The following is a 12553-nucleotide window of genomic DNA, read 5'->3' on the forward strand; positions in this document are numbered from 1 at the left end:
CTTTTCCTGCAGTTGCTAGGCCCTGACAGAACAGCAGAAAAGGGGTGCTTCTAGCGCATGCCCAAGATCAAAAGCCATAAGGGAGGCTGTTCAAATTTTTAGTCAGTACCCTTTTGTTGTAAACCACCTTCTGCATCTTTTGGAGGGGGCCTGGTTTCTATTGCCCATTTCTGCTTATTCCTGATGATAGAGCGCTGCTCTATCACAGTCATTTTAGGGTCATCACTGTCTGGATTTGTGCTGTAATCCAACACAAGTTCCCTCAGTGCCTCAAAACTCATCTTTTCTCTCTTTGTTGCATTTAGAGTGATGCCTTTAACCTTTAAATGACACTTTCCTCCAGACTGCAGGTAGCAGGACTCTCAGATCCTTTTCTGCAAAGCTGCTTTCCAGCTGGTCGGCCCCCAGCCTGTACTGGTGCATGGGGTCATTCTTCCCCAGGTGCAGGACTTGGTGCTTCTCCTTTTTGAACTGCATGAGTTCCTGTCAGCCCATTTCTACAGCCTTTTGAGGTCCCTCTGGATGGCAGCATGACTCTCTGGTGTATCAGCCACTCCTCCCAGTTTGGTATCATCAACAAATGGCTGGGGGTACACTCTGCCCCATCATCCAGATCATTAATGAAGATGTTGAACAGGACTAGGCCCGGTATTGGCCCCTGGGGTACACCACTAGTCACTGGCCTCCAACTAGACTTTGTGCTAGTGAAAGGCTTTTGCTGAATTAGGACTTTTATATAGATCTGTCTCTTTAACTTAAATCTTTATTACATAATCACAGAATGGTTGAGGTTTGAAGGGACCAATGGAGGTCATCCCCCCTCCTCAAGCAGGGTCACCTAGGGCTGGTTGCCTAAGAACATGTCAAGAGGGCTTTTGAATATCTCCAAGGGAGGGGAGAATCCACAATCTCCCTGGGCAACCTGTTCCAGTGCTCAGTCACCCTCACAGTGAAGAAGTGTTTCCTGATGTTCAGATGGAACCTTTTTGTTTCAGTTTGTGCCCATTCCCTTTTGTCCTGTCACTGGGCACCACTGAAAAGAGCCTGGCTCCGTCTTCTTTGCACCTTCCCTTCAGGTATTTGCACACATAATGAGATTCTGTCCTGAGCCTCTGGGGTATACAGCCCCAGCTCTCTTGGCCAGCTAGACTTTGTGCCACTGATCACCACCCTCCGGGCCTGGCCATCCAGCCAGTTTTCAATCCATCTCACTGTTTGCTTATCCAGACCATTATTTCAACAACTTCTCCATGAGGACCTTATGGGAGACAGTGTCAAAGGCCTTCCTAAAGTCTAGGTAGACTATATCCACTGCTCTCCCCTGGTCTACCAGGCCAGTTATTTCTTTGTAGAAGGTTATTAAGTTTGTCAATCATGACTTTCCCTTGGTGAATCCATGCTGACTACTCCTGATTATTTTCTTGTTATTCATGTGCTGGGAAATGTTTCCCAGGATTAGTTGCTCCATCACCTTCCCAGGGATTGAGGTGAAGCTGACTGGCCTGTAGTTCCCTGGGTCCTCCTTGAAGACAGGAGTGATTTTTGCTTTCCTCCAGTTCTCGGGCACCTCTCCTAATCGCCATGATCATTCAAAGATTATTGAGAGTGGCCTCACAATGACATCAGACAGCTCCCTCAGCACTCATGGGTGCATCCTATCAGGGCCCGTTAGGATAAGGTCTTTCTAATATTATACTAATTTTGTAAATGAAGCTTCTGTGATGCTTGGACTTAGTTAAGCTTTCTAGGAGGCTTAGTGTGGTTAACTCTTTTTAAGCTTTGCTTAAAACTTTTAAAAACTAGATATAGTTTATATCAGCATATATTTTCAGTAAGATATTAATTATCTTTTGGTGTTACTATTTCCAATAATTCTGTTTCACTGAATATTTAATCTGTATTTTGGACTATTTTGTGATTATATTGGATTGTATTTTTTCAGTTGAGTATTATTTTGAAAGTAGAAGTCATGTAAGGTTTCAGAAAGGAAAGTTAGGGGATCAGCCTGGCCGAGGAAGAGGAGTTTGCTGCAATATTTTGTATAGACTGAAGAGGTGATGCATATGTTGTGAAAGCCGATGAAGATGATTCTGCGGTGATTGAGACAGGATATGAAGGAGATACTGATTTAGAGAGAAAAGGATAGATGATGAAAGTTTGAGAAAAGGTCAGGAATTTTAAAGGAATCGAATGTGTAGGGTAAGGAAAAGGAAGAATAAAGATGTGAATCCTAGTATACCACTAGGAAATGTGATGAAGAATGTAAGATAGATGCTTTTCCACTGTAGGAAAAGAAAGGGCTATCAGGCATTAAAATAATCTCTGATGAAGAAGAGTGGCTTTGCTCTGAAAAATTAACTGTATATATTATATATTTGCTTAAATTTGAAATTTGAATTTATGTACACATGCTTTAGGAGCAGACTACTTTAGGTAAAGATGAAAAGTTCAGAAGAAATAAGTTATTTTTTAAAATCCTTTCCTGTAGTTATGGGGGGGATAATTTCTCAATGTCTAAATTATTTTCTGCTAAAATAAATCTTTTCTTTGCACACTGACAATATAACTATGGCTTTCATGAAAGTCTGATATGGTGCTCCAAATGAAGAAAAGAAAAAAAAAAGTCCTTAATGAAAAACCTAAGATTCCCTTCTGAGTGTAGTGGCAGTGGTTTCACAGGTGTTTTCAAGCAACACAGTAACTGTCATTTTTGCAGCTTGAATGGTGAAGGGAGAAACCCATACATGTGCAAGTAAAAAGTAGCAAAAGTAAGGCCAAAAGGTGAGGAGCATAATTAAATGCCGTTTAACATCCTGCAGAATTTTTATTAGTTTTATGTTTTCTCAAATATGATTTTCCACTCATGTATCATTCCTGGTTTAACATGCACTTTTAAGCATGAGGTAGCAAGCTTATAAGGATTTTAAATTCATCTCACTGACCTTATGGTTTATGTCATGCAATACGGAAGAATTTGAAGAGTAAAATTAAAAACAAGTGTCTAATCGATTTTAGAAGGTGTATCCATGCATCAAAAGTTAGTTACACAAAACAAATCTTCCTATTCAGCATAGACTATGACCATAGCATTCAGAAATAATTGTATCATTAAACTGGACATACACACTTTTGCAAATCAAAATTGGAGCTTGATGCAAAATCAATTAACATATGAAAAACATAGCCGTGAACTTATATCGGTCATTTATCTAAGTAGCAACATTACAGCATGCACTGCTTTCCAAAAGTATTCCAGACTAATTAATGTATTAAGATGATTTTTTTTTTTCTCTGAACAGAAAGCTTTGCATATCCAAATCTTTTTTTTTAGGCACTGCACTTGATTATTTTTTTTTTAAGTTAAATGGGGTTTATAAATCCTTACTTATTTTACCCTGGTATTTTTCTCTTAAGCTTATTAGTACTTTTAATGCAAACACTTTTATCTAAAATCAAAATTCTGTACATAGTTTTATCTTGCCTTAATGATAAGAGATATATTTTTTGAATTTGGGAAATTATAGTTCAGGAACACTGTTAAGGGATAGCAGGCCAATGTCAATTTATGCAATGGTTCACATGGGAAATCAGCAAACTGCTGATTTTTCTATTTAACCATCAAAAAGAGTACATCTCATTACTGCTGACTGACAGAACCATCTGTTTTTCTGTCACACTTGAACAGTCTTATCCAAAATAACATGTTTTTTTTCAGAATTAAGGTTTTGATATAAATTTTTCCTTAGGTGTTGTGGTTTAACCCCAGATGGCAACTAAGCACCACACAGCCGCTCACTCACTCCCCCCCCTTCCCCAGCGGGATAGGGGAAGAGAATCAGAAGGGTAAAAGTGAGAAAACTCGTGGGTTGAGATAAAAACAGTTTAATAATTAAAAAGTAGTAACGATAATAATAAAAAAATGTAAGGAAAAGAGGAAAAAAAATAACAAGGGATAAAAATAAAACCCAAGGAAGATAAGCAATGCAAATGAAAACAATTGCTCACCACCAACCAACTGATACCCAGCCAGCCCCTGAGCAGCGTCCCCCCCGCCAACTTCCCCCCTACTTTTATTGCTGAGCATGACATCATATGGTATGGAATATCCCTTTGGTCAGTTGGGGTCAGCTGTCCCAGCTGTGTCCCCTCCTAACTTCTTGTGCACCTCCAGCCTACTCGCTGGTGGGGTGGTGTGAGAAGCAGAAAAGGCCTTGATGATGTGTAAGCACTGGTCAGCACTAACTAAAACATCCCTGTATTAACAACACTGTTTCCAGCACAAATCCAAAACATAGCCCCATACAAGCTACTATGAAGAAATTTAATTCTCTCCTAGCCAAAACCAGTACATTAGGTTAACAATGAAGTTTAGAATCTCGTTTCAATGTATATGAGTTAATGGTGGAAAAGGAGGAGTAGGAATTTTATAGAATGTAGTGAGGATGGTGAAGGTGTTCTAACTAAAATGTTCTGAAAGAGCTCTTGTAGATGATGCATCACATGCATGAGAACCAGACTCTTCTAGGATTACACTGAATTTTTTTAAGACCTACTCTGACAGGTCAGAGGTTGCCTGTTAACAGCACATGTAAGTTGTGATTTAGAGGCTTGTATTGTATAGAGTTAAATTGGAGTAAAAAAACCCCACAAAACAGAGAAGCAGCATATAGATGACCAAATGAAGTTTTCTTTCTTATTAAATATAGTTCCTAAGCTTGGTGTGAAGCATACAGTTCTTGTTCTTGTGCTTTCCAGATGGTTCTGTCTTTGGCATTGAAAATAGCCATACTCTCAAGGGCATGCATCTCTAATATTAGTACTCCACTTAGCATATTACAGACTTGCAGCACAATATTACATTCTGTGTTGTTTAGTAATTGTGAGAACAGGGATATCCCATGACTGAGAGTATTGTTTAGAAAGCATTAGATGCACTGAAGTCATTCTTTTTATAAGGTAAACTATCCTATATTTCTGGTGTTCTTGTTTACAGGTACAGCAAATACAGACTGTGCAACAGGTACAGCATGTCTACCCAGCCCAGGTTCAGTATGTGGAGGGAAGTGACACAGTCTACACAAATGGAACTATGTAAGTTGGTTATTGATCAAAATTAGAATGTTTACTAAAATATGAAGTTAAATGCACATTCTTTTAATGACATCATATAGGCTACTGTATTTTAAATAGCAAAGAAAAATGTTTGAACAAAAACTTTATTTTTTGTCATTTTAAATTATTATCTGGGTGAAAACAAGTTGAATTCACATCACAAATTCATCTAAAATTAATTCACGTAATTGTTACAGTTGGACATAGCATGAAGCTGTATATGCAGCATTTTGTTGTTTGGGGAAAAAACTTAAGTTTATGGACAAGTTTTAAGTTATGCTGATAGGAAGAATTATCTAAATTTGTCATAATATGATCATCTGTGTAATAAAGAAGTCTTCATGTGGGCCTCCTATTCTTCTAGTTGAAATTCTACTGGCAATTTCCTAAATTGCTGAGGCAGTTGCAGTCATTACTTACTTTACTGTGTTTAGTGCAATGAGATACATATTTAGTTTTTTCCAAAGGAAGGAAGAAGGGGAGAGGAACAAGAATATGTCCTTTTGCCTCTCTCTTAGACTCTTCTATTTCCTGTGCTTTTCTTGCTTCAATGAACATGCTTTTCTGCCATCATTCCTTTCTCCCACATGCAAACTTAAAATCATAGAATAATTTAGGTCAAAAGAGACCTCTGGATGTTATATGGTACAACCCACACACACACTCAGAGTAGGGCTAACTTCAAAGTTGCTCAGGGAGGACCTTCCTTCCCTCTTTTTCCAGTTACCTCTAAATATATCCCCTTGACACTTTTGATGTGTTATAAGGTTAAGGAAGAAGCAAAAGACATGTAGAAAACTTGTTTGGTGCCAGCAAATATGTATTATTTATTGATAATAATCTGGCATTGACACAAAAAAGTCAACAAAACTATTGGGTTCAGAGACTGATGTTAACACTTGCAGCATACTCTCCACTGGCATATTTTGCCAAATTCATTCTTCAATTAACCTTTTCCCACGCATTCTCTTGTTGCCTGATTTTCATTGCTCTTATAATATCTAATCAATCTTCTGTCCTAAATGGGTCTTTTAATACGTGCTTATTATTAAGAATGACCAATGCGTCCTTGTTTAAGATACTGTAAAAACTGAAAGTCACTCATAGCATTATTAAACTGTAATCAAAGATTGAAAATTTCTATGTAGAATGCCTTATCAGGCTAACTTGTTTTTGAAAAATGTCAGCCAAAGACATTGAACTGTTGAGACAAAAGAAAACATATTTCTTCATCCACACTTGTATAAGTTTTTTCTTTTAAAAACTCTAGTACTTCTACTCTTTCAATTATGGACTTGAAACTGAGCAGTGATGTTGGGAGTGTGTGGTTTATTGCAGTTCATGGAATTTTGCCTGAGTTTATAGTTCAAATATATTAAGCAGAGGATTATGTTTGATTTACCTGATTTATATGTTAAATGCTCCAAAGACCAATGGATGTGCTCCAGGTGGTCCTAAATGGGGCATCTCCTTGCAGCTGCTGCTTCCGCTATTAATTATATAAACTCTGGGTTATAGTATCTAATCTATGAACAAAGAGTCTATTCTATTCCATATACAGGGCCTAGGATATATGGTTGAAGGAAGCTATCCTATTAAAACAGAGAAAGGAGCAAGTACTAAACCTGTGGTGGGAATGGAAAATGTTCTATGACTATTAACATGGATATTCTTTCATTCTCCTTTTATGACCATGTGCTAGCCTGATTCTAACACAACCCTCAAACCCTCCCAAGAGATCATTTACACATGAAAACAGCAACTAGGGCCAGTCAGTGAGGAGGAAAGGTTGGCATGAGTTGGCTGGTTAAGACAACTGGGACTGTGATCCAGTAAGCAGGAAAGGGTTCTGGTCTTAGATAAAGAGCTGGTGGAAGTGACTAGAAAGGCAAGAGCCAAGAACCAGTGGGTGGAAAGAAGAAAGTATGGTGGCAGACATACAAATGGAAAAAAGTATTTTCCTAATATCTAATCAGAACTTCCCATATTACAGCTTGCGTTCATTGCCTACTGTCCTATTGCTGTGCACCCCTGAGAAGTGTCTGGCTCTATCTTCTCTGTATCCTCCCATCAAGTAGTTGTAGAGAGCAAAAAGGTATCCCCTGAACCTTCTCTTCTCCAAGCTGAACAGGCCTAGTTCTCTCAGCCTCTCCTCATATGTCATGTTCTCCAGCCCCCTGAACATCTTGGTGGCCCTCTGTTGGACTCGCTCCAGTATGTCCATGTCTCTCTTGTACCCAGGAGCCCAAAACTGGACACAGGACTCCAAATACAGTCTCACCTGTGCTAAACAGAGGGTAAGGATCACTTCCCTCAAGCTGCTGGCTACACTCTTGGTAATACAGCCCAGGATGCATTTGTCCTTCTTTGCTGCAAGGACCAGTGGATGGAAAGAAGAAAGTACAGTGGTAGACACACAAATCTAACAAAGAGCCAAAATGCTGCTGGCTCATATTCAACTTGCTTTCCACCAGGACCCCCAGGTTCTTCTCTGCAAAGTTGCTTTGTAGACAGTCAACCCCCCAGTCTATATTGTTGCATGGGGTTATTCCATCCCAGATGCAAGACTTGGCATTTATCCATGTTAAACTTCACGAGGATCCCATCAGTCCATTTCTCTGGCCGTTCCAGGTGCTTCTGACCTCTAGCATACTGAGTGCCCCCCCCCTTCCCCATTTGGTGTCATCTGTAAACTTCTGTCCCATTATCCAGGTCACGAATGAAGACCTTAAACAGCATCGGTCACAGTACTAGTCCCTGAGAGACCTCACTAGTTACTGGCCCACAGCTGGACTTTGCACCACAGATCACAACTCCTTGAGCCCAGCAGTCTAGGCGATTTTCCACTCACCTTATTGTTCACTTATCCAGCCCATTTCTCAACAATTTGGTGATAAGGAGATTATGGGAGACTGTGTCAAAGGCCTTTCTTCAGTCAAGGTATACAACATCCACTGCCTCTCCTTGTCCACAGTGCCAGTCACCTCGTCACAGAAAGCAATGAGTTTGATCAGGCATGATTTGCCCTTGGTAAATCCCTGTTGGCTGCTCCCAATCACCTTCTTGTCCTTCATGTATTTACAAATAGCTTCCAGGAGGATTTGTTCCATAACCTTTCTAGGGACTGAGGTGAGGCTGACTGGCCTGTAGTTCCTGGTATCCTCCTTTTTGTCCTTGAAGATGGGTGTGATATGACTTTTTCCAGTCATCATGAACATCCCCTCAGTTGCTGTGACCTTTTGAGGATGATAGAGAGCTGCCTTGCAATGACATCAATCAGCTCCTTCAGCACCTTTGGATGCATCCCACCTGGTCCGATGGGCTTGTGTACATTGAAAAGTCTTAAGTGCTCCTTAAATGCATCTTCCTAGCTACAGGAGAGTGATTTCTAGCAAGCTCTAGCAGTTCTAACAGGCTCTGTCAGCTGTTCTTGATTAAAGAGGGCATTGAGCTTTTGTCCAGCTGACTCCTGATTAGGGACAGTCAAGTACCCTTTCAGCAAATACTAGGGAGTGGCCTATATAAGTGCCACCCTAGAGCACAATGAAGAGAGTCAACAGTTTGTAGTGGGTGGGGTGTAGTAATTACTCAGGACAGTGTCTCTATCCTTAATGATGGTGGGGACCTGTTACAGGACATGGTCCCCAGCAGCTGTTAGAGTAACTGTCCCTGGAATGTCAGAGATCGTGGCCTGGATGGAGCTCCAGAAGGAGGATACAGTTCTGTAGGTCTCAGGCTGTAGGATGTGCCTGGGGTTTTGCTGATGCTAGGGCAGCAGAAGGTAGTCTTATAGTCTGCAAGTGGTGTGCGCTTGTTGAGGATCTGTGTTGCCAAGTAATGGAGCTATGGGAGGACATTAGCAGACTGCACAGCATCAGAGATGATGAGAAAGAGATCAACCAGGTTCTCCTCTGAAATCCTGTAGCTTCAAGAGCCTGAACCCCCAACTGTACTGAAGGAGGACCAGGAGCAGTTTGTACTTATTGGATTGGGAAGTGGAGACTCCCGTGATGGTGGAGGGTGGAAGCTTGTGACTTCTGGCACCAGGAGGAAGGCTCCTTCTCCACCTGAAGATTTGCAACTACAAAATAGAATTAGTGTCCTCATAGCAGATAAGGAGCTGGGAGGTCTGTCAAACAAAGCATCCATGCGAGTGGAACCTGAGTCATGCAGTAATGAATAACTCACTGCGGAGGGGGGTGGAGACTCCCATGTGCTGAACTGACCAATTGTTTAGGGAGGTTTGCTTGCTGGGGGCTTGGATGTGGGACACGGTTGAAAACCTGCTAAGGCTTCTCTGGCCCTCAGGCTATTGATCTCTGCTGCTCTTCCATGTGGGCACCAATGATACTGCCAAGGGAGCCCTACCTAGAAAGTGTCAAGTGTGGCTATATGACTCTGGGGGCAATGGTCAAGGACATGGGGGCCTCGGTGATGTTCTTGATCTTACTGGTGAGGGGAAAGAGCTTGAGGATGAGGGGATGGATCCTGCAGGTCAACAATTGGGTGTGTGGCTGGAGTTGGCAGCAAGGTTTTCATTTTTTACAGAATCACAGAATGGTTGAGGTTGGAAGGGACCTCTGGAGGTCATCTTGTCCAACCCCCTGCTCAAGCAGGGCCACCTAGAGCCAGTTGCCCAGGAACATGTCCAGATGGCTTTTGAATATCTCCAAGGAGGGAGACTCCACAGCCTCTCTGGGCAACCTGCTCCAGTGCTCAGTCACTGTCACAGTGAGAAAGTGTTTCTTGATGTTCAGACGGAACCTCCTGTGTTTCAGTTTGTGCCCATTGCCTCTTGTCCTGTCACTAGGCACCACTGAGAAGAGCCTGTCTCCATCTTCTATGCACCTTCCCTTCAGGTATTTATATACGTTGATAAGATCCCCCCCGCCCCAAGCCTTCTCTTCTCTAGGCTAAACAGACCCAGCACTCTCAGCCTTTCTTCATAGGAGAGATGCTCCACTCCCTTAATCATCTTCATTGGACTCTCTTCAGTATGTCCATGTCTCTCTTGTACTGGGAAGCCCAGAACTGGACACAGGACTCCAGGTACACAGTACTCAACTGGTGCTGAATCAAGGGGAAGGATCACCTACCTGGACCTACTGGCAATACCTTGCCTAATGCAGCCCAGGACACCATTCGCCTTCTTTGCGGCAAGGGCACGTTGCTGGCTCATAGAATCATAGAATCATTTTGGTTGGAAAGGACCTTTAAGATCATCAAGTCCAACCATCAACCTAGCACTGCCAAGTCCACCACTAAACCATGCCCCTAAGCACCACATCTACATGTCTTTTAAATACCTCCAGGGATGGTGACTCCACCACTTCCCTGGGCAGCCTGTTCCAATGTTTGATAACCCTTTTGGTGAAGAAATTTTTCCTGATATCCAATCTAAACCTCCCCCGGCACAACTTGAGGCCGTTTCCTCTTGTCCTATCATTTGTTACTTGGGAGAAGAGACCGACACCTGCCTCGCTACAACCTCCTTTCAGGTAGTTGTAGAGAGCAATAAGGTCTCCCCTCAGCCTCCTTTTCTCCAGGCTAAGCAACCCCAGTTCCCTCAGCCGCTCCTCATAAGACTTGTGCTCTAGACCCTTCACCAGCTTCGTTGCCCTTCTCTGGACTCGCTCCAGCACCTCAATGTCTTTCTTGTAGTGAGGGGCCCAAAACTGAACACAGTATTCGAGGTGCAGCCCCACCAGTGCCGAGTACGGGGGGACGATCACTTCCCTAGTCCTGCTGGCCACGCTGTTTCTGATACATGTTCAACTTGGTGCCCACCAGGACCTGCAGGTCCTTTTCTGCAATGCTGCTTTCCAGCTGGCTGCTCCCCTCCTCCCCGGCATGTACTGGTGCATGGGGTTGTTCCTCCCCAGGGGCAGGACTTGGCACTTCCCCTTGTTGAACTGTATGAGGTTCCTGTCTGCCAATTTCTCCATCTTGTCGAGGTCCCTCCGGATGGCAGCACAACCCTGTCATATATCAGCTACTCTTCCCAGTTTTGTGTCATCAGCCAACTTGCTGAGGGTACGCTCTGCCCCATCATCCAGATCGCTAATGAAGATGTTGAACAGTATTGGACCCAGTATTGACCCCTGGGCTACACTGCTATTTACTGGCCTCCAACTAGACTGTGCCACTATGACCATGGACCCTCTTTGAGGATGGAGGACTGCTAGGGAGAGACAGGATCCACATGACCAAGTGAGGCACAAACAGCTTTGCCAACAGGCTGGCCAACCTGGTAAGGAGAGCTTTACACTAGGAATGATGGGGAAGGGATGACCAACAGTCAAGTGAGGAAGTCATAGACTGGATGGGCAAGCAAAGGATGTGGGGTAAACAGGAGGGACCTCATAATCAACAAAACCGGGTTGAAAGTGGACCACTTCAAGCACATGCACGTAACTAAGGAAGTGTCAGGAGATCAGCATTATGGGAAAGCTTTCATGCCCTTTTGGGGAAATTGGTACAACTGGGTGCCTCTCTGAAGTGTCTGCACACTTATGCATGCAACATGGGGAAAAAGAGGATGAATTAGACATCTGTGAGCATTTACAGGGCTACGATCTCAGGGATCACAGAGATCTTGTGGGATGGCTCATACAAATGGAGTGCTGCAATGGATGGATACAGAATCTTTAGGGAAAACAAGCCAAGAAGGCACTCTATATGAAAGAGGAGCTGGAATGCATGGAGCTTTGCCTAGGGATGGATGATAAGCCAGTGAGAGTTTAAGGGTCCGGGTTAGATGACATACTAACGTGGGTGATGTGGGTATCTGATACAGACTGCCTGATCAGGAAGAAGTAGATGAAGTCTTGTGGTGGGTTGACCTTGGCTGGCTGCCAGGTGCCCACCAAGCTGCTCTGTCACTCCCCCTTCTCAACAGGACAGGGGGAGAAAACACAATGAAAAGCTTGTGGGTCGAGATAAGGACAGGGAGATCACTCAGCAGTTACCGTCACAGGCAAAACAGACGTGACTTGGGGAAATTAATTTATTGCCAATCAAACAGCGTTGGGTAATGAGAAATAAGAACAAATCTAAAAAAAAAAACCACCTTCCTCCCACCCCTTCCTTCTTCCCAGGCTCAACTTCACTCCCAATTCTTCTACCTCCTCCCCTTGTGCGGTGCAGGGGGACGGGGAATGGGGGTTGCGGTCAGTTCATAATGCTTTGTCTCTGCCTCTCCTTCCTCCTCACGCTCTTCCCCTGATCTGGCATGGGGTCCCACCCATGGGAGACAGTCCTTCACGACCTTCTCCAACGTGGGTCCTTCCCACGGGGTGCAGTCCTACAAGAATGGACTGCTCCAGTGTGGGTCTCCCCACGGGGCCACCGTTCCTGCCAGGAGCCTGCTCTAGCATGGGCTCTCCATAGGCTGCAGCTTCCTTCAGGGCACACCCACTTGCTCTCACATGGGGTCCTCCAT

At 43.3% G+C, this 12553-nt stretch overlaps 1 protein-coding gene across 1 annotated transcript in view; it reads left to right on the forward strand.

Annotated features, from left to right (window-relative positions):
- The window catches only part of LOC137677168 (transcription factor RFX3-like), a 202016-nt gene that overhangs the window by 63864 nt on the left and 125599 nt on the right, over window positions 1–12553 (forward strand). Inside the window, exon 3 of the mRNA XM_068424419.1 lies at window positions 4994–5091. Within this exon, the coding sequence (XP_068280520.1) occupies window positions 4994–5091 (98 nt within the window). The remainder of the gene's footprint in view (window positions 1–4993; window positions 5092–12553) is intronic.

This window comes from Nyctibius grandis (assembly GCF_013368605.1).
Source record: "Nyctibius grandis isolate bNycGra1 chromosome W unlocalized genomic scaffold, bNycGra1.pri SUPER_W_unloc_2, whole genome shotgun sequence".
Classification (NCBI taxonomy): domain Eukaryota; kingdom Metazoa; phylum Chordata; class Aves; order Nyctibiiformes; family Nyctibiidae; genus Nyctibius; species Nyctibius grandis.